Source organism: Microcaecilia unicolor, chromosome 4 (assembly GCF_901765095.1).
Source record: "Microcaecilia unicolor chromosome 4, aMicUni1.1, whole genome shotgun sequence".
Classification (NCBI taxonomy): domain Eukaryota; kingdom Metazoa; phylum Chordata; class Amphibia; order Gymnophiona; family Siphonopidae; genus Microcaecilia; species Microcaecilia unicolor.
Genome location: NC_044034.1, coordinates 287,311,359 through 287,337,192, shown reverse-complemented (window position 1 = coordinate 287,337,192; position 25,834 = coordinate 287,311,359). Strand labels below are relative to the sequence as shown.

The 25,834-nt window shown below is 48.6% G+C and overlaps 1 protein-coding gene across 1 annotated transcript in view; it reads left to right on the top strand.

Annotated features, from left to right (window-relative positions):
* Positions 1-1,826: 1,826 nt before the first annotated feature.
* NCAPH (non-SMC condensin I complex subunit H) overlaps positions 1,827-25,834 on the top strand; it is a gene marked incomplete in the record, with an annotated part of 295,343 nt that continues 271,335 nt past the window's right edge. The window contains 3 exon segments of the mRNA XM_030202485.1: positions 1,827-1,894; positions 15,237-15,474; positions 15,563-15,656. Coding sequence (XP_030058345.1) covers positions 15,239-15,474; positions 15,563-15,656 — 330 coding nt within the window.

Genomic DNA, 25,834 nt, shown 5'->3' with positions numbered 1-25,834 from the left:
GAGTCCACTGGGCGCACAAGGAGGTGGTGTCAAGGGGCCTTACAGATTCTCGTAGGCAACCATAGTAGTATTTCAGAGGAGTTCTCTGTTGCGCCTCCAGCCCCAACAGTTCGTCTTGAAGCTCCCACACCCCTCTGGATAGTGAACCAACGGGTAATGATCGGACATAGTGTTTCAACTGTAAATATGCAAACCAAAATATCCAGACCAAATTCCTCACACAGTGACTTAACAGTTTCATAGACCCCTGCTGTTAACACTTGGAAAAGGAAGTGGACCCCCCGGGCAGACCACCGTTGCCACAGGGCGGATGACCCTCCCTCCGGGAATGCCAAATTACCCTGAATTGGCAACAAGGGCGACACATACCTGTCCCATTTGAAAGTTTTACTTAACCATTGCCACGTTTTTCATAGGGGGCCTAGGATGAACTTATAGGGACCTAGAGGGGTCAATTGAGCCATGGGGGCCTGTAGCCAGTACGCAAAGTGAAGGGGTTCCATCAGAGCGGTCTCAATCCCAGTACACGAAAAGTATTCAGTGGATCGAAACCAGTCCGATAGATGTCGCATACTGCTGGCTATCGAGAACAATCTCAAGTCTAATAGTCCCAGGCCTCCCCTCCCCCCGAGGCCGCATTAATGTTTTAATCCCGATTCATGCTCTCTTCCCTTGCCATAAGAACCCATTGAGCTGTTTTTAGAGCCACGCATCCTCTTTATGCAACAGGGTGAGTGGGAGCATCTGTAGGATATACGTCCACTTTGGAAATACTATCATTTTGTATAAAGCTATGCGGCCCTGCAGCGAGCACTAGAACGTTTTACTACTACTATTTTATAGAGCGCTACTAGGGTTACGCAGCGCTGTACAATTAAACATAAAGGTCAGTCCCTGCTCAAAGAGCTTACAATCTAAAGGACAAGTGAAGTCAGTCCGATAGGGGTAGTCAAATTGGGGTAGTCTGGATTTCCTGAGAGGTGAGAGTTAGGTGCCGAAGGCAGCATTGAAGAGGTAGAAGCCGTTTTAGTGCAAAATCCATGACTTTTGCAGGGAATAAATGCAGAATTAATGAAAATCCACGGCTTTTGCAGGGAAGAGATGCAGGATCCATGAAGCGCCACTTTTTCAGGGAAGAAATTCAAAATCTACAGGATCCACGTTTTATACGAAGTCGCCGTGTGCTCACGTATTGTTGTATGCCTCTGCGATTTGACTTTCTGCATTGTCGAGTCACTTGACAGCTTTGCCAGTAGCTCGTGTGGTAATCAATACTTTATAAATTTCTCTCTTCAACATATGTACAAATACATTATAAGCATGCAGCAGTGACGCACATCAAATGTTCGTACGACAATAGGTATCTGGCTATCTTAATAAAGAAAGCGGAACGGTGTAAAAGCCAGATCTGCGGCATCCCGGGATCTGTAATCGAATCCGGGAGGATCCCACTGTATCCGTCTTTTACCTTTTGCCAAAGAAAGCTGCGTTGTCCATCCGTGTTTTTGTTTTACAAAGCGCTAATATTACGTTGTCAGGAAAAAAAAACTTACTAAGAAAGGACACAGTTTCATTTTGAAAAATAATAGGTATGACTAAACAAAACGATAAAACACTAGCCGAAGCAAAGTTCGCAACATCTTCTATTTCCTGTACCAGCGCCTTCGGCATCAAGAAGACAAGGAGATTCAGATTCTTCAATGTTCTTCCCACTCTTTATTTAATTAACCTTCTTACCTGACCCCGCCCCTCAAGGCGGGAGACGTCATCTCTGACGTCGAGCCGTTATCCCACTGACGTTCGCGCAAAAATTTGAAAATTCTTGTGTGAGGGCAGCACCCGTAGGCGCCGCGGCCTTAAGAGAAGGGGAAGAACCGAGACGGAAACAGGGTTGGTAAGTGAAGTATGTCATTAGCGCGTGCCAAGTCTGGTGAATAGAGAGGTCGGAGTGAGGGGGGTTATTGTCAAGGATAGTGGCATAGGGGTCCCGGAAAGGGTGACAGCGGAAGGTTAGAGGCCTAGTAAAGGGAGGCGATGATTGATAACTCGGCGTGGGATTGAGGTAGCCACGGAGGATTTGATGGCGGGAAATCGGCTTTAGCCACTACTGGCAAGTCTCATTGATTTGCCTTTAGACGTACGTCCACCTATTTCTCATCAGGGAGCTGTTGCTTGTGGTTTCTCTCTATTTGAACCACATAGTATAACACTCCTGTGTCAGAGAGTGCAACTTTTTAGGTTTATGCACAAGGGGTGTAGCCAGACTTCGGCGGAGCCCCCCTCCCAGTGTCGACAACCCCCCCCCCTCCCTGACGACCCTGTCGACCCCCCTCCCGCAACGGCGGGTTGGCGGTGGGAGGGGGTCAAGAGGATTGTCGGGGGGGGGGGGGCCCAGGGACAAATCTACGGGGGCCCAGACCCCATACTGGCTACGCCACTGTTATGCATAGTATGCTATGAAAGTAATGTTTTGCTCCTCTCAGTCCACCACACTGCAACCAGGTGTAACTTCAATAAATACCCCATAGGCGCTTAAGAATAGTCATACTGGATCAGACCAATGGTCAATCTTGCCTAGTATCCTGTTTCCAATAGTTGCCAATCCAGGTCACAAGCGCAAGTACCTGGCAGAAACCCAAATAGTAGCAATATTCAATGCTACAAATCCCAGGGCAAGCAGTGGCTTCCCCATGTGTATTTCAATAACAGGCAATAGACTTTTTTTCCTCCAGGAACTTGTTCAAACTTTTTTAAAACCCATATACACCACCTGCTGTTACCACTTCCTCTGGTAACAAGTTCCATAGCTTACCTGCTGATTGAGTGAAAAAATATTTCCTTCTATTTGTTTTAATAGGATATCCATGTAACTTCCTTGAGTGTCCCCTAGTTTCTGTAATTTTTGGAAGAGTGTAAAATTGATTCACTTTTGCCCATTCTACACCACTCAGGATTTTGTAGACCTCAATAATATCTCCTTTCAACTGTCTCTCTTCCCAGGTGAAGAGCCCTAATTTCTTTAGTCTTTGCTCATATGAGAGGAGCACCATCATCATATTTATAATTTTGGTCGCTCTTCTTTGAACCTTTTATAATTCCACTATATCTTTTTTTGAGAGACGATGACCAGAAGTGAATGCAATACTCAAGGTGAGGTCACATCATGGAGAGAGACAGCGGCATAGTATTTTTGGTCTTGTTTATCATCCCTTTCCTAATAATTCCTAGCATCCTGTGTGCTTTTGGGCCACCGCCACACACTGGGCAGAAGATTTTAGCTTGTTGTGTTCAATGACACTAGATCTTTTTCTTGGGTGCTGACTCCCAAGGTGGACTCTTGCATCAGGTAACTATGATTCGGATTATTCTTCCCAATGTGCATCACTTTGCATTTGTCCATATTAAATTTCATCTGCCATTTGGAAGGCCAGTCTTCCAATTTCCTAAGGTGTTCCTGCAATTTTTCGCAGTTCGCATGTGTTTTAACAACCTTGATTCCTCAGCGACCCTCCAGACCGGTCAAGACGCTTGGGTTATGCACGCCTACCAGCAGAGGGAGACTGAGAACACTAAAACTTAAACCAGTATAAGCTAGCAGCCAACCCCCAAGCAGCCAGTAAATCTCAGTCTCCAGCAGAGGGTAGACATGCAGCCTGAGCAGTCGGTCTGGTAGGATTAGATTTTCTTAACTAATACCCTGTACTTGGAATTATTTTTGGTTGAGTGCTTCAAGAAAAGCGGGTCCAGTGGGGTTCACTTTTCTCTGTGGAATTTATCCGGTGTGTGGCTTATTCCCCGGCTGGCCTTTGGTTAGGCAGCCATGTGCCTCGGCTCCTGTTGTGACAGGAACCTTGAGAGCCATAACTTCTGGCAGTTTGTATTATTCCCCTGCTGGCCTTTGGTTAGGCAGCCATGTGCCTCGGCTCCTGTTGTGACAGGAACCTTGAGAGCCATAACTTCTGGCAGTTTGTAGCTTTGAAATCCTCTTTCTGAACTTTCTGCCTGTTGCCTCGGCTCCTGCTATGGCAGGAACCTTGAGTGCTTAGTCCCTGTCAGCTCTTAGCAACTGGGCTTTTGTTGTGAGTGTAAAAAAAAAAAGAAAGAAAGAAAGAAAAAGAAACTGTGTTTGGCTGCTTGGCAGTGCTTGACTGTGTTGTTTGGGAAGCTGACAGAGAGGCCTGGGGATTTTCAGCAACTTTGAGAGAGCTGGGACGTTAGGTGTACCGCTTTAAATTCGCGATGTCTGCGGGAAAGCCGTCGCGCTGCCGTACTTGTGCGCGAAGGGGGATAGACACGCCAGGAGCTCAATGCAGGTTCGGTAGGGAGCCTAAACAGCCTGATTCTTCGCCTCCGGTACTAGCTGCGGAGGGTTCAGGTAGCGGTAAAGGTTTGCCCGGCTCTGACTTGTCCTCTGGGCCCGTAGCGGCGGTTCCGATTTTGGCGGGAACTGCTGCCATCTTGGATTCGGGTGCCAAGGGGGAGGCTGCTCGTCCTCTGTTGGAAGGTCTGGGGCAGAGTGCTTCCAGGCCTCCGGAAGGTACGGCGCCATGGGGTTTCCTCCAGATTTTATTTGGGCCATGTTTCAGGCCTGGCAGTCAGGCCCTAATCAGTTAGAGCCTCTGAAGGGAGCAGGGCCTCTGGTTGCTAAGCGACAGCGTTTAGATTGGTCTGAAGAGCCAGATTTGTTTTCCTTGCCTCCCTCAGACGACGAGGGTAGTCTGCTGGGGGATGAGTTCCTAGAGGACAAGGTTTCTGAGGAGGAGGGGCCTTTGCTAGGTGAAGACCCCTCGGTGGTGCGCATTTTCCCTAGGGATGAGTTTCCCGAGCTGTTTGAGCAGGTAGTGTCCACGCTTAGGTTTGATTTCCCTGAGCCGGTGGTAGCGGATGCTAAGCAGCTTGACCCTTTAGTTAAGGGAATTCGGCGGGCAGCGCGTACTTTTTCCCATGAATTCGGATCTCCGAGATATGATCGTCCAGGAGTGGTCCTCCCCAGATTCTCCTTGTAGGGTGAGCAGAGCTATGGCGAGACTGTACCCTATTCCGCAAGGGGATAAGGACTCCTTTAAGTCGCCGACAGTGGATGCGGTGGTGACCGCGGTTACCAAGGCTACGGCTATTCCGGTTGATGGGGGGGCTGCTCTCAGAGATCCGCAGGATAGGAGATTAGAGTCTTTCATTCGGCGCAATTTTGATCTCTCGGCATTGTCACTTCAGGCCGCTCTGTGCGGGGGCCTAGTAGCCAGGGCGTGTTTCCGTTGGGCTGAAAGTCTTTTGGATGGCCCGGCCTTAGATAGAGCTTCCTTGGTGCAAGAGCTAGCCAAGTTAGAGATAGGCTGTACCTTTTTGGCAGATTCTAGTTATGATCTGCTAAGAATATGGCATTGGCGGTTGGCGCTCGTCGGGCTCTTTGGCTTCGTGGTTGGACGGCGGATGCGGCGTCTAAGTCCAAGTTATGTTCTCTCCCCTCAGGATCTCTGCGTTTTGGTGGTGGAGCACGACTCAGCCATGAGTACGACTCAGTCGCTGCGTGTTGAGCACAGCTCCATCTCTGCATGTTGAGCACAGCTCCATCTCTGCATGTTGAGCGCAGCTCCTTCGTGGCATGTTGAGCAGCTCCATCACTGTATGTTGAGCACAGCCCTATCGCTGCAGCTTGAGCACAGCTCCATTGCCGCATGATGGGCACAGCTTCTTTGATGCAGGTTGAGCCCGGCTCCATCGTGGCATGTGGGGCACAGTTCCATGGCGGTGGGTTGAGCACTGCTCCAGCTCTACTTTGGAGCACAGGTCCTTTGCTGTTTGTTGACCGCAGCTCTTTCGCTGTAGATTGAGCACACCTCCATCGCTGTAGGTTGAGCTCAGATTCTTCACTGTATAGGCAGCATGGCTTCTTCGATTATATATATTTTGAGAGCGCGGCTCCATCGCGGTTTGTGGAGCGTGGAGTCTGCGAGGTATGTTGAGCGCGGCTTTGCTGCTTGTTGGGCGTGGTGCCTTCGCTCCCTGTTGAGCGCGGTTCCTTCGATGCATTTGAGCTCAGCTCCATCGCTGTATGTTGAGCTCAAGGCTTTCACAGTGGTTTGCACACACTGTCTTCGCGGCATGTTGAGCTCAGCTCCATCATTGTATATTGAGTGCACTTCCTTCGTTGCATGTTGTACGCTGCTCCATAGCTGCTTCTTGGGTACAGCTTTGTTTTTGCATGCAGTTCCGCTGGTTTCTGGGCGCAGTTCCTCAGTTCCACATTTGGTTTAGCTCCATCGTTGTGTGTTGCGGCTTGGAGATAGATATTCTTGCCGAATTTCGCCTTTCCTCAGGCTTTGATGTTCGAGTTTTTCTGTTTTTTTCGGAGCCTGGGTTCAGGCACATGTCTAAGGTTTTGGTCTTTTTCTGCAAGTTCTGGGGCATATCTTTAAATTCATATGGAGTTTGTGTCTGTTTCGACCTCCATGTTGGAGCTTGGGGTGAGTGTGTTCTCGGGCCTTTGACTATTTGGGGATCCCTCCCTTCACTTGGGACTGCTTTTGTACATCCCACTCGTCTCTGGATTGATCTGTGGGACGCTATGGAAGGAAAAATTAGTTATTACCTGATAATTTTCTTTCCATTAGTCCTAACAGATCAATCCAGAGGCCCGCCCTTTACTACTGTTTGTTTATATAATTTCCCTTGTTATCAGGGGGTATGGCTCTCGAGGTTCTGAACTTTTCTCAGGAACCACTGGGAGCTAACAGTACACTACAGAGGATGGAGTACTTTCATGATTGTAATTCCCACTTAGCGGTTTTCCCTCCCGCTGTGGCGGTAGAGGAAGAGCCTGCAAGGGTTCTCTGGAGGCAGGAGTGGAGTTTAATATTGGATTGTTTTTTCATCTTCAGCTGCTTTGGTATTGACAATACTGAGAGTAAGCTGGCTGCACAGGGCTACATATGCTAAGTCTCTGAAGTTCTCTCTATCTCCACCTGCTGGTAGGAGGACATAACCCACTCGTCTCTGGATTGATCTGTTGGGACTAATGGAAAGAAAATTATCAGGTAATAACTAATTTTTCCATTGTAATGTATAGTGGGATGGGGAGGGTTGGTCTGTGGGAGGGGGGATGGGTTGAAAGACTAGGAGGTGTATTTTCAAAGCACTTAGACTTACAAAGTTGCATAGCAATCTATGGAACTTTGTAAGTCTAAGTGCTTTGAAAATGAGCCCTTAAGTGTGCCAGGGGTAACCTTATTGTCAATTGCATTTTAATGTGTTCTTGCTACCATACTGTTGCTGGTTGTGATGATGCTATTGTTAATGTGTTTCTTTATTGAATCTTAATATTTTTCAAAACTAAAAAAAAAAACAAACTATTGTAATGTTGTCTACGCTGGCCTGTTTCAATATCAAATCTGGCACCTGCAAGCGATTAAAAATACAGCTATTTGTATTCTTTCACATGCTACCAGTTTTGCTAGTTACTCCTCGCTTCATTATCGCCATTAGTTGCCCATATCGCCTCATAAAAATTCTCATTCTCACCCATAAGATTTTACATTCCGAATTTCCTTATTCATCCTTTTCCTTGTCACAAGCAGCAGATGAATCCAGTAACTGGTGGGTTGTGTCCATCTACCAGCAGGTGGAGATAGAGATAACAGAACTCTTGAGAGTAAAGGAGACAGCCAGCCCCTCTATCCGTTAGTATATCTCTATCTCCAACAGGTGGATGGAAGGCTTCTCTTCAGCTCCTGGATTCAAGGCCACTGAGAGTGCTCCTGGGCCGTTGGCCAGTTGAGTTTGGAGGGGGTGTCTGACTGAAGGTGTCAACTTTGGAGGCATACCTTACTGCAAGGTCCCTGCCTCACGCCGTACTCTCCACTATCAGGCATTTTTTCTCTGTAATTTGCTCTCTCTCCCTCCCTCCTCACTTTAAAAAGAAGAAAAAAATGAGAACCATAACATTTATTTAAAAAAAAAAAAAAAGATTTTGAGAGCGGAGGAGAATAGTAATTTATCTGCCTGATTTATGGTACTAGAGGAGTCAGAGCGTGTGTTCCTTGACTCAGGCTGCCGGTTCTTCGCTGCGGGGCAATCAGCTGGTGAGTGCCGACTTCGGCTTTTTCTTCTGTCAGCGGGGCGGCATGGCGGCGGAAACCGTTAAGCGCTGTTCCTGGTGTGGGAAATAGCGTTCAGCGATGGGAGTTTGTAGCGCTGAGTGCGCTGAGGTGCCCGGGGCTGAGGGCTCTTCTTCGGGGAATTGGGATTTTCCTGCGCTGAGGTGCGCGGTCCTTGCGCCATTTTGCCTGGAACGGCTGAGGCAGTTTTGCCTGCTCTCCCGCGTTCTTCCAGTTTCGGGGGGGGGGGGGGGGGGGGGTCAGAAATGTGGGCAGCTGCTGGGTCTGCGGTCCCAGTTGCCCCAGGAGAGTTTTTCCCCCCCCCCCCAGAATTCATGCTTTTAATGCACCAGGCATTTATTTTGAAGTGGGCCCTTCCCTTTCCATCCTCGAGGATTTCTTCAGATCCCTTGTCCCTTCACGGATCCCAAAACGAGCCTCCGGGGAATGATGGGGCTGCTGGTAAGAGAAGATGGACTTCTCTTGGGTCTCAGGAAGGATCCTTATATTTGGGATCTGCGGCTCCGTCTGTAGTGGCCCCCTCTGAGGGGTCCTGGAGACAGATGGGGGGGGGGGGGGGGGAAGACTTGGATGAGATGGACATTTCTCGGGACCAGGCAGATGATTCCTCTTCCGTGTGTCTTTTCCAAAAAGAGTAATTGTCAGATTTCATTTCTCAGGCTTTGGAAGCTTTGAACATTGAGGATCCAGGCGTGGCGGGGGTGCAGCCTGTGAATCCTAAAATGGCCAGCACTAGACACCCGACTAAGGCCTTTCCGGTTCATGAAGCCATTGATGAGCTGATTTTGGCTCAGTGGGCGGATCCGGATAGTGTTCTGAGGGTATCTAAAGCCATGTCTCGCCTTTGTCCGGTCAACTCGGAACGATTGGAACAGTTTGCTTCTTAAGGTCGATGCCTTGGTGACGGCGGTCACTAAAAAGACTACTCTGCCTGTTGAGGGTGGAGTAGCACTTAAGGACATGCAAGACAGGCGTCTGGAAGCATCTTTGAAGAGGTCCTTTGAGGTGGCTTCATTGACACTGCAGGCTTCCATTTGTAGTTCTTATGTGGCTACAGCTTGTCTCAGCTGGCTCCATTCAAGTCAGAAGTCTCTTCAGGGTCAAGAGAATACTGGGACTCTGGACTTCCTTCACATGGAGGTTGGGCTAGCTTATTTGGCATACGCCCTTTATGACCTCGTCCGTTCTTTGGCCAAGATGATGGCTTTGGCTGTCTCATCACAGAGGATGTTATGGCTGTGTCATTGGTCAGCAGATATGGCATCCAAACAGTGACTTATTCGGTTACCCTTTCGGGGTAAACTGTTATTTGGAGAAGACTTGGAAAAAATTGTTAAGGATTTGGGGGAGTCCAAATCCCAGCGTCTCCTGGAAGATAAGCCCAGGTTAGCTTCATGACAGGGAGCGTCTAAATCCCGTTTTCGAGATACGCGCTGGTTTCGCTTGGCTAAAACTTCTGGCTCTTTTCAACGTTCCTGTTTTCAGCAAAGGTCTTCCTTTCGGAATGAGAAGTGAGCAGCGGGAGCCAGGGAACCACTCCTTGCACCTCGCAATGATGGGGCGCTGACCCAGTCTGGACAGTTGCAGACTTTCGCTGTTTCTGCCAGAGTGGGTCAAGATAATTTCAGACCAGTGGGTGCTGGAACTGGTGTGCGATGGATACAAGCTAGAATTCAGTGCACCCGTCACAGAATTTTTTCTAGAGTCTCGTTGTGGGACTCAGGCAAAGAGGGCAGCAGTTCTAGCCACTTTGGAAGAACTCTTAAAACTAGGAGCCGTTGTACCAGTCTTGCCTCCCGAGTTGTGCAAAGGCTGATACTCCATTTACTTTGTGGTGCCGAAGAAAGGAGGAACCTTTCGTCCAGTGCCGGACTTAAGGGTCGTCAACTAGTTTCTGCGAGTTCGTCATGAAGACTTTGTGAGCCGTTATTGCAGCAGTTCAACCGGGAGAGTTCTTGACGGCGCTGGACCTCAAAGAGGCTTATCTGCACATTCCGATTTGGCAACCGCATCAAAAATTCTTAAGGTTTGCGGTTCTAGGCCGTCATTTTCAGTTTCAAGCTCTTCCCTTTGTCCTAGCCACGGCACCACGAACCTTTTCAAAGGTCATGGTGGTGGTTGCAGCTTTCTTGCAGAAGGAGGGAATCCGAGTTCATCCTTATCTCGATGACTGGTTGGTTGATTCGGGGTTCCTCTCTGCAGGAGAGTCAGGCGGTCACTGCCAGAGTAATTTCGGTGCTGCAGTCTTTGGGATGGGTCATCAACCTGGACAAGAGTCCGCTATGTCTCTCTCAGAGCTTGGAGTATCAAGGAGTCCTTTTCAATACTAAGGAAGGGAAAGTATTTTTTCCCAATGGTCGGAGAGTCAAACTGGTATCTCAGGTGCGCATCTTGTTGCGCATGCCTCGCCCCTGGATTTGGGACTTTGTTCAAGTTCTCAGGTCGATGGCGGCTACATTGGAGGTGGTGCCATGGGCAAGAGCTCACCTGAGACCTCTACAGTTGTTTCTTCTCACCAGATGGTCACCGATGTCCCTGGACTATGAACGTCAACTGCCCTGGACAGTTTCAGCCAGGAACAGCATGTGTTGGTGGCTTTCTCCAGCCAAGTTGAGGAGAGGCATGCCCTTAGCCTCCCTGTATTGGATAGTGGTCGTAACCGATGCTGGTCTGACTGGTTGGGGAGCTCATTGTCTCAACCGAGTGGCTCAGGGGACTTGGTCCTCTCTCAAGGCGGCGTGGTCCATAAATCGATTGGAGTTGAGAGCGGTGGTGATCGCATTGGCCGAGTTTCAAGTTCTGCTGCAAGGGAAATCTGTTCACGTGTTGTCGGACAATTCGACCACAGTGGCTTACGTCAGTCGACGGGGGAGGGACTTGAAGCTCGTCCCTGGCGATGGAGGCTTCTCGTCTCATGGAATGGGCGGAAGCCCATGTCCCTTGTCTGTCAGTGGCTCACATTGCAGGCCAGTCCAATGTCCAGGTGGATTTCCTCAGCCGGACTCTCTGGGATGTGGCGGAATGGACTCTCGGCAGCGGCGTTCAGACTGATTTCTCGTTGTTGGGGAACGCCGGTCATGGATCTTATGGCCACAGTTCAGAATGCCAAAGTGCCCAGATTCTTTTCCCGGAAAAGACAAGTCGACGGGGGTAGATGCCCTTCTGCAGCCATGGCCACTGGAGAGAGTTCTCTGCGTTTCCTCCTTGGCATTTGATAGGAAGAGTTCTTCATCGCATAAGTCGTCATTGAGGCCTCGTGATACTCGTGGCTTCAGATTGGGCCCGAAGACCTTGGTATGCGGATCTAGTTCGCTTGCTGCAAGACACTCCGCTGTGGCTTCCAGTGACTCCAGATCTGTGCCAGGAGCCTGTTCAGATGGAAAATCACTCCCGCTTTGGTCTTACGGGCCTGGCTATTGAAAGGAACCGGTTGAGGAAGAAGCGATTTTCGGAGCCAGTGATTATGACTCTTTTGCGGGCACGGAAGCGGTCTACTTCTTACACTTATGCTTGAGTATGGAAATTATTTTCATCATGGTGCGAGCGGAAGACCGATTTTCCCTTTCTTGCTTCTATTCCGGTCATTTTAGAATTCCTGCAGAGCAGTCTGTCTAAAGGTCTCGTATATAACTCTCTGCGAGTGCAAATAGCAGCGATAGCATGCTTTTGGGGTCGAGTAGCAGGATTCTCTTTAGCAGCTCATCTGGATTTGACTCGTTTCTTGCGAGGGGCTCTTCATTTGCATCCGCCTCTTTGGAGGCCGTGTCTTTTGTGGCGACTAAACCTGGCGCTTCAAGCGTTACAGGCATCTCCGTTTGAGCCTCTGCAAAAGGCATCGGATAAGGATCTTACTCATAAGGCTGTTTTTGGTGGCGATTTCCTCAGCTTGCTGCATTTCGGAACTTCAGGCTTTGTCTTGTAGAGATCCTTTCTTGCAGTTCTCGGATTCGGGAGTTTCAATTCGGACGGTTCCTTTTCTTCCAAAGGTAGTTTTGGAGTTCCATCTCAATCAGACTCTGTTTCTCCCTTCGTTTAGAAAGGAGGATTTTCCGGGTAGCCAATGTTACTCCGATTTTTAAGAAGGGTTCCAGAGGAGATCCGGGAAATTATAGACCGGTGAGTCTGACGTCGGTGCCGGGCAAGATGGTGGAGGCTATTATTAAGAATAAAATTGCAGAGCATATACAAAAACATGGACTGATGAGACAAAGTCAGCACGGATTTAGTGAAGGGAAGTCTTGCCTCACCAATCTAATGCATTTTTTTGAGGGGGTAAGCAAACATGTGGACAATGGGGAGCCGGTTGATATTGTATATCTGGATTTTCAGAAGGCGTTTGACAAAGTGCCGCACGAAAGACTCCTGAAGAAATTGCAGAGTCATGGAATCGGAGGTAGGGTATTATTATGGATTAAGAACTGGTTGAAAGATAGGAAGCAGAGAATAGGATTGCGTGGCCAGTATTCTCAGTGGAGGAGGGTAGTTAGTGGGGTCCCGCAGGGGTCTGTGCTGGGTCCGTTGCTTTTTAATGTATTTATAAATGACCTAGAGATGGGAATAACTAGTGAGGTAATTAAATTCGCCGATGACACAAAATTATTCAGGGTCGTCAAGTCGCAGGAGGAATGTGAACGATTACAGGAGGACCTTGCGAGACTGGGAGAATGGGCGTGCAAGTGGCAGATGAAGTTCAATGTTGACAAGTGCAAAGTGATGCATGTGGGTAAGAGGAACCCGAATTATAGCTACGTCTTGCAAGGTTCCGCGTTAGGAGTTACGGATCAAGAAAGGGATCTGGGTGTCGTCGTCGATGATACGCTGAAACCTTCTGCTCAGTGTGCTGCTGCGGCTAGGAAAGCGAATAGAATGTTGGGTGTTATTAGGAAGGGTATGGAGTCCAGGTGTGCGGATGTTATAATGCCGTTGTATCGCTCCATGGTGCGACCGCACCTGGAGTATTGTGTTCAGTACTGGTCTCCGTATCTCAAAAAAGATATAGTAGAATTGGAAAAGGTACAGCGAAGGGCGACGAAAATGATAGTGGGGATGGGACGACTTTCCTATGAAGAGAGGCTGAGAAGGCTAGGGCTTTTCAGCTTGGAGAAGAGACGGCTGAGGGGAGATATGATAGAAGTGTATAAAATAATGAGTGGAATGGATCGGGTGGATGTGAAGCGACTGTTCACGCTATCCAAAAATACTAGGACTAGAGGGCATGAGTTGAAGCTACAGTGTGGTAAATTTAAAACGAATCGGAGAAAATTTTTCTTCACCCAACGTGTAATTAGACTCTGGAATTCGTTGCCGGAGAACGTGGTACGGACGGTTAGCTTGACGGAGTTTAAAAAGGGGTTAGATAGATTCCTAAAGGACAAGTCCATAGACCGCTATTAAATGGACTTGGAAAAATTCCGCATTTTTAGGTATAACTTGTCTGGAATGTTTTTACGTTTGGGGAGCGTGCCAGGTGCCCTTGACCTGGATTGGCCACTGTCGGTGACAGGATGCTGGGCTAGATGGACCTTTGGTCTTTCCCAGTATGGCACTACTTATGTACTTATGTACTTATGAAGCCGTCCAAACCTTTTTTAAACTTCACTAAGCTAACTGCCTTTTTACCACATTCTCTGGCAATGAATTCCAGCGTTTAATTACACGTTGAGTGAAGAAAAATTTTCTCTGATTCGTTTGAAATTTGCTACATTGTAGCTTCATCGCATGCCCCCTAGTCCTAGTATTTTTGGAAAGCGTAAACAGACACTTCACATCTACCCGTTCAACTCCACTCATTATTTTATAGACCTCTATCATATCTCCCCGCAGCCATCTTTTCTCCAAGATGAAGAGCCCTAGCTGCTTCAGCCTTTCCTCATAGAGAAGTCGTCCCATCCCCTTTATCATGTTCGTCGCCCTTCTCTGCACCTTTTCTAATTCCACTATATCTTTTTTGAGATGCGGCGACCAGAATTGAACACAATATTCGAGGTGCGGTCGCACCATGGAGTGATACAATGGCATTATAACATCCTCATTTTTGTTTTCCATTCCTTTCCTAATAATACTTAACATTCTATTTGCTTTCTTAGCCACAGCAGCACACTGAGCAGAAGATTTCAACGTATCATCAACGACGACACCTAGATCCCTTTCTTGGTCCATGATTCCTAACGTGGAACCTTGCATGACGTAGCTATAATTCTGGTTCCTCTTTCCCACATGCATCACCTTGCACTTGCTCACATTAAACGTCATCTGCCATTTAGACGCCCAGTCTCCCAGTCTCGTAAGGTCCTCTTGTAATTTTTCACAATCCTCCCACGATTTAACGACTTTGAATAACTTTGTGTCATCAGCAAATGTAATTACCTCACTAGTTACTCACTAGTCACTAAATGTTAAAAAGCAGGGGTCACAGCACAGACCCCTGGGGAACCCCACTAACTACTCTTCTCCATTGAGAATACTGACCATTTAACCCTACTCTCTGTTTTCTATCTTTTAACCAGTTTTTAATCCACAATAGAACACTACCTCCTATCCCATGACTTTCCAATTTCCTCTGGAGTCTTTCATGAGGTACTTTGTCAAATGCCTTCTGAAAATCCAGATACACAATTTCAACCGACTCACCTTTATCCATATGTTTGTTCACCCCTTCAAAGAAATGTAGTAGATTGGTGAGGCAAGATTTCCCTTCACTAAATCCATGTTGACTTTCTCATTAATCCATGGTTTTGAATATTCTCTGTAATTTTCTTGATAATAGTCTCTACCATTTTGCACGGCACCGATTTCAGACTCGCTGGTCTATACTTTCCTGGATCTTCTCTGGGACATTTTTTAAAAATCGGTTTACATTGGCCACCCTCCAATCATCCAGTACCACGCTTGATTTTAAGGATAAATTACATATTACTAATAATAGCTATGCAAGCTCATTTTTCAGTTCTATCAGTACTCTGGGATGAATACCATTTTTTATACACTGCCTTGCTCTTTGCTTAAGGAAAGGTGGTTTATCAAATAAAATCATACTGGTGGGAAATTGACTGCCTTTTCTGAGCAATAGGTGTCTAAGGAATGTTCTTTAAGTAAAAATGGTTTTGCTTTTTATCTTTTCAGAAATGAACACATCTGCATCCCATTCTGTAAGTCACCAGAACTGTATGTCACCTGATGGCATATTTTTGTCCCCTGCTACAAGACGACAGCCCATCAACCTTTCTGGGACTCCTGTTTTGGAGGACTTCCCCCGGAATGATGATGAGCAAGAGAGGAAGCAGCGGCGACAATCCAGAGTTGCTGATCTGCAGCTTAGTAATACAGAATCCCCCAGTTGTACAGAGTCCCCCTGCAATAGGTAAAACATTTCAAACAGTAATCTTTATACCAGCAACCAGATGCTCTTTGTTCTTCTGCTAAAGAGACTTTTTTTTAATTTTTTTCAGGCAAGCTGATACGCCATCATACCTTGTCCCAAAATTGAACAACATACAGATTGCAGATCATTACTCTACCTGCATCAAACTATCTACTGAGAATGTGAGTATCGGATGCTTTTTGCCTTTGGCCTTGTAATTTTCCAGTTTTTTGTCATGTTCCTGGTTTTGGCTGAAATCGAAAACAAAAGTTTGGTTATCTGAATGTGAACTAGTGAGACCCACTGGGGATTGTTTGACCTTGCAGTCTGCATCACTCTGCTAAGCCCACAAGAGATTATTTACCTCTGGTAACATGAAGTTGAAGCACAGGCTGACAACTGGGAGTGACATTTTAATAAGGACTTCTCAATAAATCTGGCATGTTTAGTTTCCCGAGTCAATGCGGATGTAGTTAAATATACTCTTGAGACAGGAACTTTGAGAATGTAGAGAAAAAGAAAAAAAAATTGCGAATGTTTTATGCTTACCCAAACTACACACGTAAGAGAAAGTAGCATTGGGATGTTTCCTGGTTTGTAGTTACAAAAATCTAAGGACAAGCTTGATGTAGCTTCTTACTAAAATAGGGTAAAGCAATCCAGACACTGGTCTACACTGTGGACATTATACCAGCCTGAAGCACAGTCTAGGAAAAAAATTTACAACCAATAGCAGTACACTATATATTTATTTTCTATTCTCCGAGGACAAGCAGGCTGCTTGTTCTCACTGATGGGTGACGTCCACGGCAGCCCCTCCAATCGGAATCTTCACTAGCAAAGTCCTTTGCTAGTCCTCGCGCGCACCGCGCATGCGCGGCCGTCTTCCCGCCCGAAACCGGCTCGAGCCGGCCAGTCTTCTTTTGTCCGCACTCGGTACGGTCGTGTTTTCGCTGTGTCTAGCCCCGGAAAGTCGACCTCGCGCGTCCTTTTTTCGTTGACGTGTGTTTTCTTCGGAAAATCTTAAAAAAATTGTTGGGAAGTGCTCCGGAAGCCCCCCGGGCTTCGTTTGTCCCTTCCCGTATTTTTCAGTCTTTGCCCCGGTAAGTTTTCTTTCGTCGTCGGGGTAGGCCTCTTTTCGGCCTCGGTCGAGATTTTCTCCCTAAAACTTTTTGGTGCTCAAATTCGCCATTTCGGATTTTGATTTCGCCGACGTGATTTTTCCGCCCATGACATCGAAGCCTTCCAGCGGCTTCAAGAAGTGCACCCAGTGCGCCCGGGTAACCTCGCTCACTGATAGGCACTCGTCGTGTCTTCAGTGTCTGGGGGCCGAGCACCGTCCTCAGATCTGTAGTCTGTGTTCCCTGTTACAAAGGCGGACTCAGGTAGCGAGATTGGCCCAGTGGAACGTTTTGTTCTCGGGCTCTTCGTCGGCATCGACACCAAGGTCATCGAGTGCATCGACGTCGTCAGCGTCCAGACCTTCATCCTCGGCCGCCAGTGCATCGAGTGCATCGAGGCATCGGCCCTCTGCATCGGCGCCGAGACATCGGATAGCTGCATCGACGTCGGTGGTACCGGGACCTCGTCTGCTGATGTCGTCGGACGGTGGTGCATCGTCAGGAGTGCAGGTGAGGGCTGTCCATTCCCCTGCTGGTGGCGGTGAGCCTTCGGGTGGGTCTCCCCCTACCCTGAGGGCTCCTGCGGTACAGCCCCCCCGAGATCGACCTCCTTCGACCTCGGCCCCGAGGAAGCGACGGCTGGATTCTACGTCCTCCTCGTCGGTGCCGGGGAGCTCCGGTGACATGCTTCGGAAGAAGTCGAAGAAGCATCGACACCGGTCTCCTCCCCGCGTCGGCACCGAGAGCTCTGGGTCGCCGAGGGAGTCGGCACCCAGCAGGCATCGGCACCGAGAGGACCGCTCACCCTCTGTTCAGGAGGTGTCGATGCGCTCCACTCTGGACAGCCCGGAACAGCCTCCACGCCCGGAACAGGATCTGACGTCGACGCCTGCATCGACCTCCATGCCTTTCTCTGCAGCCGCTCTGAACGAGAGCCTCCGGGCCGTTCTCCCAGAGATTCTGGGAGAGCTGTTGCGCCCTACCCCTCCGGTACCGGCGGTGCTTGCGCCTCCGGTACCGTCGAGCGTGGCGCCGGCTGGCCCATCGCCCGGGGTGAGGTCCCCGACGTCGGTACCCGCGTGCGGTGCCGACTGCGGCCACCTCCCAGGAAGGCTCCCCGACTACGTCGGCGGAGGGAGCTTCGCCGATGCGGGCGAGGGAGTCTACCTCTCGACGCCCCCATCGTGGACGTGGCTCCACTGAGTCGAGCCGGGCGAGGTTGCAGACACAGGTTCGTGAACTTGTGTCTGACACCGAAGGTGAGGCCTCGTGGGAAGAAGAGGAAGACCCCAGATATTTCTCTGACGAGGAGTCTGAGGGTCTTCCTTCTGATCCCACTCCCTCCCCTGAAAGACAGCTTTCTCCTCCTGAGAGTCTGTCTTTCGCTTCCTTTGTCCGGGAGATGTCTACGGCCATCCCCTTCCCGGTGGTTGTGGAGGACGTGCCCAGGGCTGAAATGTTTGAGCTCCTGGACTATCCTTCTCCACCTAAGGAAGCGTCCACTGTTCCCTTGCACCATGTCCTGAAAAAGACATTGCTTGCGAACTGGACCGAGCCATTAAGTAATCCCCACATTCCCAAGAAGATCGAGTCCCAGTACCGGATCCATGGGGACCCAGAGCTGATGCGCACCCAGTTGCCTCACGACTCTGGAGTTGTGGATCTGGCCCTAAAGAAGGCTAAGAGTTCTAGGGAGCATGCTTCGGCGCCCCCGGGCAAAGACTCTAGAACCTTAGACTCCTTTGGGAGGAAGGCCTACCATTCCTCTATGCTCGTGGCCAAAATCCAGTCTTACCAGCTGTACACGAGCATACACATGTGGAACAATGTGCGGCAGTTGGCGGGCTTGGTTGATGCGCTCCCCCCTGAGCAAGCCAAGCCTTTTCAGGAGGTGGTCAGGCAGCTGAAGGCGTGCAGAAAATTCCTGGCCAGAGGGGTGTATGACACCTTTGATGTTGCGTCCAGGGCCGCTGCTCAAGGTGTGGTGATGCGCAGACTCTCATGGCTGCGTGCCTCCGACCTGGAGAATAGACTCCAGCAGCGGATTGCGGACTCGCCTTGCCGTGCGGACAATATTTTTGGAGAGAAGGTCGAGCAGGTGGTAGAGCATCTCCACCAGCGGGACACCGCATTCGACAAGTTTTCCCGCCGGCAGCCTTCAGCCTCTACCTCTACAGGTAGAAGATTTTTGGGGGGAAGGAGGACTGTTCCCTACTCTTCTGGCAAGCGTAGGTACAATCCCCCTTCTCGACAGCCTGCGGCCCAGGCTAAGCCCCAGCGCGCTCGCTCTCGTCAGCAGCGTGCGCCTCAGCAAGGCCCCGCAGCTCCCCAGCAAAAGCAAGGGGCGAGCTTTTGACTGGCTCCAGCAGAGCATAGCCGACATCCAAGTGTCAGTGCCGGGCGACCTGCCGGTCGGGGGGAGGTTGAAAGCTTTTCACCAAAGGTGGCCTCTCATAACCTCCGATCAGTGGGTTCTGCAAATAGTCCGGCAAGGATACACCCTCAATTTGGCCTCAAAACCTCCAAATTGTCCACCGGGAGCTCAGTCTTACAGCTTCCAGCACAAGCAGGTACTTGCAGAGGAACTCTCCGCCCTTCTCAGCGCCAATGCGGTCGAGCCCGTGCCATCCGGGCAAGAAGGGCTGGGATTCTATTCCAGGTACTTCCTTGTAGAAAAGAAAACAGGGGGGATGCGTCCCATCCTAGACCTAAGGGCCCTGAACAAATATCTCGTAAAAGAAAAGTTCAGGATGCTTTCCCTGGGCACCCTACTTCCCATGATTCAGGAAAACGATTGGCTATGCTCTCTGGACTTGAAGGATGCCTACACACACATCCCGATACTGCCAGCTCACAGACAGTATCTGCGATTTCAGCTGGGCACACGTCACTTCCAGTACTGTGTGCTACCCTTTGGGCTCGCCTCTGCGCCCAGGGTGTTCACAAAGTGCTTGGCTGTAGTAGCAGCAGCACTTCGCAGGCTGGGGGTGCACGTCTTTCCATATCTCGACGATTGGCTGGTGAAGAACACGTCCGAGGCAGGAGCCCTGCAGTCCATGCAGATGACTATTCGCCTCCTGGAGCTACTGGGGTTTGTGATAAATTACCCAAAGTCCCATCTTCTCCCAGCACAGAGACTCGAATTCATAGGAGCTCTGCTGGATTCTCGGACGGCTCGCGCCTATCTCCCAGAGACGAGAGCCAACAACTTGTTGTCCCTCGTCTCGCGGGTGCGAACGTCCCAGCAGATCACAGCTCGGCAGATGTTGAGATTGCTGGGCCACATGGCCTCCACAGTTCATGTGACTCCCATGGCCCGCCTTCACATGAGATCTGCTCAATGGACCCTAGCTTCTCAGTGGTTTCAGGCTGCTGGGGATCTAGAAGACGTGATCCACCTGTCCACGAGTTTTCTCGAATCCCTGTATTGGTGGACGATTTGGTCCAATTTGACTCTGGGACGTCCTTTCCAAATTCCTCAGCCACAAAAAGTGCTGACCACGGATGCGTCTCTCCTGGGATGGGGAGCTCATGTCGATGGGCTTCACACCCAAGGAAGCTGGTCCCTCCAGGAACGCGGTCTACAGATCAATCTCCTGGAGTTGCGAGCGATCTGGAACGCTCTGAAGGCTTTCAGAGATCGGCTGTCCCACCAAATTATCCAAATTCAGACAGACAACCAGGTTGCCATGTACTATGTCAACAAGCAGGGGGGCACCGGATCTCGCCCCCTGTGTCAGGAGGCCGTCAGCATGTGGCTCTGGGCTCGCCGTCACGGCATGGGGCTCCAAGCCACATATCTGGCAGGCGTAAACAACAGTCTGGCCGACAGACTGAGCAGGATTATGCAACCTCACGAGTGGTCGCTCAACTCCCGAGTGGTGCGCCAGATCTTCCAAGCGTGGGGCACCCCCTTGGTGGATCTCTTCGCATCTCGAGCGAACCACAAAGTCCCTCAGTTCTGTTCCAGGCTTCAGGCCCCCGGCAGACTGGCATCGGATGCCTTCCTCCTGGATTGGGGGGAGGGCCTGCTGTATGCTTATCCTCCCACTCCTCTGGTGGGTAAGACTTTGTTGAAACTCAAGCAATACCGAGGCACCATGATTCTGATTGCTCCTTTTTGGCCGCGTCAGATCTGGTTCCCTCTTCTTCTGGAGTTATCCTCCGAAGAACCGTGGAGATTGGAGTGTTTTCCGACCCTCATCACGCAGGACGAAGGGGCTCTTGTACATCCCAGCCTCCGGTCCCTGGCTCTCACGGCCTGGATGTTGAGAGCGTAGACTTTGCCTCTTTGGGTCTGTCAGAGGGTGTCTCCCGCATCTTGCTTGCTTCCAGGAAAGATTCCACCAAGAGGAGTTACTTCTTCTGTGGAGGAGGTTTGCCGTCTGGTGTGACAGCAAGGCCCTAGATCCTCGCTCTTGTCCTACACAGACCCTGCTTGAATACCTTCTGCACCTGTCCGAGTCTGGTCTCAAGACCAACTCTGTAAGGGTTCACCTTAGTGCAATCAGTGCATACCATTACCGTGTGGAAGGTAAGCCGATCTCAGGACAGCCTTTAGTTGTTCGCTTCATGAGAGGTTTGCTGTTGTCAAAGCCCCCTGTCAAGCCTCCTACAGTGTCATGGGATCTCAATGTCGTTCTCACCCAGCTGATGAAACCTCCTTTTGAGCCACTGAATTCCTGCCATCTGAAGTACTTGACCTGGAAGGTCATTTTCTTGGTGGCAGTTACTTCAGCTCGTAGAGTCAGTGAGCTTCAGGCCCTGGTAGCCCAGGCCCCTTACACCAAATTTCATCATAACAGAGTAGTCCTCTGCACTCACCCTAAGTTCTTGCCAAAGGTCGTGTCGGAGTTCCATCTGAACCAGTCAATTGTCTTTCCAACATTCTTTCCCCGTCCTCATTCCTGCCCTGCTGAACGTCAGCTGCACACATTGGACTGCAAGAGAGCATTGGCCTTCTATTTGGAGCGGACACAGCCCAACAGACAGTCCGCCCAATTGTTTGTTTCTTTTGATCCCAATAGGAGGGGAGTGGCTGTGGGGAAACGCACCATATCCAATTGGCTAGCAGATTGCATTTCCTTCACTTACGCCCAGGCGGGGCTGGCTCTTGAGGGTCATGTCACGGCTCATAATGTTAGAGCCATGGCTGCGTCGGTAGCCCACTTGAAGTCAGCCTCTATTGAAGAAATTTGCAAAGCTGCGACGTGGTCATCTGTCCACACATTCACATCTCATTACTGCCTGCAGCAGGATACCCGACGCGACAGTCAGTTCTTCAGAACCTGTTTGGGCTTTAGGATCCAACTCCACCCCCCGAGGGCCCTGTTTGTTCTGTTCCAGGCTGCACTCTCAGTTAGTTGGTAAATTTTTTAGGTCAATCTCAGTTATGTCCTCGCCGTTGCGAGGCCCAATTGATCATGGTTGTTGTTTTGAGTGAGCCTGGGGGCTAGGGATACCCCATCAGTGAGAACAAGCAGCCTGCTTGTCCTCGGAGAAAGCGAATGCTACATACCTGTAGAAGGTATTCTCCGAGGACGGCAGGCTGATTGTTCTCACAAACCCGCCCGCCTCCCCTTTGGAGTTGTGTCTTCCCTTGTATTGTCTTGCTACATACTGGACTGGCCGGCTCGAGCCGGTTTCGGGCGGGAAGACGGCCGCGCGAGGACTAGCAAAGGACTTTGCTAGTGAAGATTCCGATTGGAGGGGCTGCCGTGGACGTCACCCATCAGTGAGAACAATCAGCCTGCTGTCCTCGGAGAATACCTTCTACAGGTATGTAGCATTCGCTTTATATAAACTTCCTATTGGACCAGTCTAGTCCAATGGGTTTTGTCCCTCTACCAGCAGATGGACACAGAGGAAAGGCTAAAGAGGTTAGAGCTCTTCAGCTTGGAAAAGAGGTGGATGAAGAGAGATATGATTGAGGTCTAAAGAATCCTGAGTGGTGTAGAAGGAGAAGTAAATAGATTTTTCTCATTCCAAAAGTACAAAGACCAAGGGACACTCAAGGAAGTTACATGGAAATACTTTTAAAACAAATATTTCTTTTCACTCAATGACTAGTTAAGCTCTGGAACTCTTTGCCAGAGGATGTAGTAACAGCGGTTAGCGTATCTGGGTTTAAAAAAGGTTTATATAAATTCCTGGAGGAAAAGTCCGTAGTCTGCTATTGAGACTGACATGGGGAAGCAACTTCCCCAGGATTGGTATCATGGAATGTTGCTTTTAATTGGGTTTCTGTCAGGTACTTGTGACCTGGTTTGGCCACTGTTTGGAATACTGGGCTAGATGGACCACTGGTCTTGACCCATTATGGCTATTATTAGATTGTAAGCTCTTTGAGCAGGGACTGTCTTTCTTCTGTGTTTGTACAGCGCTGCGTACACTTTGTAGCGCTCTAGAAATGTTAAATAGTAGTAGTAGTAGTAGTAGTAGTAGTAGTATTATGTTATTATGTAAATAGTTCTTGTGACTTGCCCTTTAAGGATAACATGGAATGTTTATTTCCTCTGTCTCCCAAGCGGATGGATGACGAGCTAACAAGTTAACAGCCCTGCTCCTGACCTGGTTGATAACGAGTTTCTGTTGAATTTTAACTACCCTTTTTGGAGTTTTCTGCTCCTGAGCCAGCTTTATATTGAGACTTGGTTGAGTTTTTGGGGGGTGTCTATTTAGATTGTTCTCCTGAACCAGTTTTTTTGGCTGTGTTCCAGTTGAGTTGGGGTTGCCCTCCTGTGCTTGTTCTCCTGACCCAGTTTAATACCTGGAGTTGTTGAGTTGTGGTGCCTTCTTTGGCATAAGATCCTGTTTATTATAAAAATTAAAAAAGGTAGCTGTTTTATGGAGCTGAGGTATATCTGATGTCTCTGAGATCCCCTTTTCCCCCCTCCCCCAAGACGACCACCAACTTCTTATGTGGAAGTCAGCCTGCATTGAGTGAGCCTCTTCTGATTTATTTTAGCGCTGTGGTGTTTGAGCCTCTGTTCTTTATTAAGTTCTCACTGGTATCTTGCTTGACTTTTTCTCACAGCAGGGATTACTGACAGGAACCTTTTGTTCTTTTGGTTTCTATAAGCAGTAAAATGTTCTATGTGACTACCTATAAGCAGCAAATATTTCTTTGATTCTTTTATGTGGAGGATTAACTATGTGATATTACATCCTCAGTATTCCAGAATGTTACAATTTTTCCCACCAAAATTCTTTGTCACCTGGTGGTTTTTCAAGTGTTTTCTGGATGTTTGATTCACAGTAAGTAAATTCAGACATTTATTAGCACTCAAGTTATTAAAATAAAAAGTTTTTACACCTTACAAGAACATATGCTCCTATTTGTTGGTTCATTGCTGTATGATGCAATTTGATTTAATTTTGTAATTTCTGGTGCAATCACCTTAATGGTTACTCTAGCTGCCTGAATAGTAGATACAGATGCTACAACTTTTTTTTCTCTGTCTAATTTGAATATCAATTACACTAAGCTGTTCCTTAGCATCCATCCGGACCGGCCCAGAATGTGACTGGTGGGTTGTGTATGCCTTCCAGCAGGTGGAGACTGAGAAAAAAAACTGTGACTCTAGGAGCCAATAAGAGCCCTTGGCAACCAGAGAAAGATCCAGTAATCTCAGTCTCCAGCAGGTGGAAGGTGGTGAGCCCTTCAGACTCAGTCTTTTTCTATACTTTTCTCTCTTTCTTGATTAGTTTTTATAGTTCAAAAGTTTTTATTGACGATCAGCAGAGTACACAAAACTGACATTTCTCATGATAGCATTGACATTGGTTTCATATCATACACATCGGTAAGTCTCTCCTACTGCATCATCAAGCTTTACATTTTCTCCCTCCCATCCCTCAACATTCCATCAAACATTAACAACTTACTTTCAAGGCATTATTAAAATGAAACATCGCTTAAGGATACATAGAAATCCATTTTGCCTAACAGAGTGGCGATACACTACAATAGTGCCAAAGCCTGTTATCTGAATACCTTCCTATACTCTCACCGTACTTCAGCTTTACAGTTTCAGACGACCTACAGATGGCTGAGTATGCATTATTATTAAAACAATTTCAACAATCCACTCTGTTATATGTTGCTGTCTCGTCGTGGAGGCTCTCTTCCTCTTTTGTTAAACAGATACCCTTTCCATCAAAGCATCCCAACCCCACTATGCCTTTATATCTGCACATTCGTATTGCTATATTCAATCAGTCGGATTGTGATGCCCGAATAACTTAACCACATGACCTCCTACTTAGAGGTAAGTTATTCTCATAGTTTGGGATCTTTCAGTTTCTAGCCTCTGGTCCATATACATAGTCCCTTATAAAATGCCTAGCCTACCCCCCATCCCTCCCTTCTCCTCCCCTTCCTTCCCCCCTTCTGCCATTTCCAAATGCTTCAGGTGTCTGTTATGGCTTAGTTCCATTTAGCTTCATGTAATGCTGATAGTGTCTGGTCTCTAGATACTTAAAAATTCAATAGTAAGCTTCTCCCTCTGGGGGTCAAGGTGTCCCACAAAGGTTCCCATTAGGCCTGGAATTTCCGGCCCTGTATGCTATCTAGGTCTCTAATTTCACACCTGTCCGCTCGCATTTGCTTTATAAGCTGTGCCCTCCATATCTGCTGTGGTGGTTCTTCGTTCATTCTCCAGTACTGTAAGACAGTCGTGAGCCCAAAATAAATTGCTGTTCTAATGAAGGCCTTAAATCCTTCCGGGGGGGGGGGGGGGGGGGGGGGCGTGAGTATGTGAATACATTAAATAGTATCAGTGGATCCTGGCTGACCGTGCAGTTCCACATCCCCTCTATCCCTCCTAGTATCTTGCACCAAAAGCGCTCCACATATCTGCAATGCCAAAACATATGTCCCAAGGCTGAGTTGCCTTGGCATTTTGGACAATAGCCACTCTCCGCGAACCCCACCCGATAAGCTCTGTGTGGGGATATGTATGTCCGTAGTAACCACCTATATAATCTTTCTCTCTGCGGTATGGAAAGCCTCCACTTATATAATGATTTTAGAAACATTTCACAGGTATCCACAGAGATTTCACACCTAAGATCTCCGGACCACTCTGAAGCCAAATTAACTGTATCTAACTCCACCGTCAAGTCTTTTAATTGTTGATGGTGAAACCTCAGTGGCACCGGCAATTGAGCCCCCAAAGTATAATCTTCCGAAATAACCTCCACAACATCTTCTGTTAAATCAGTCCACTCTAATGTAG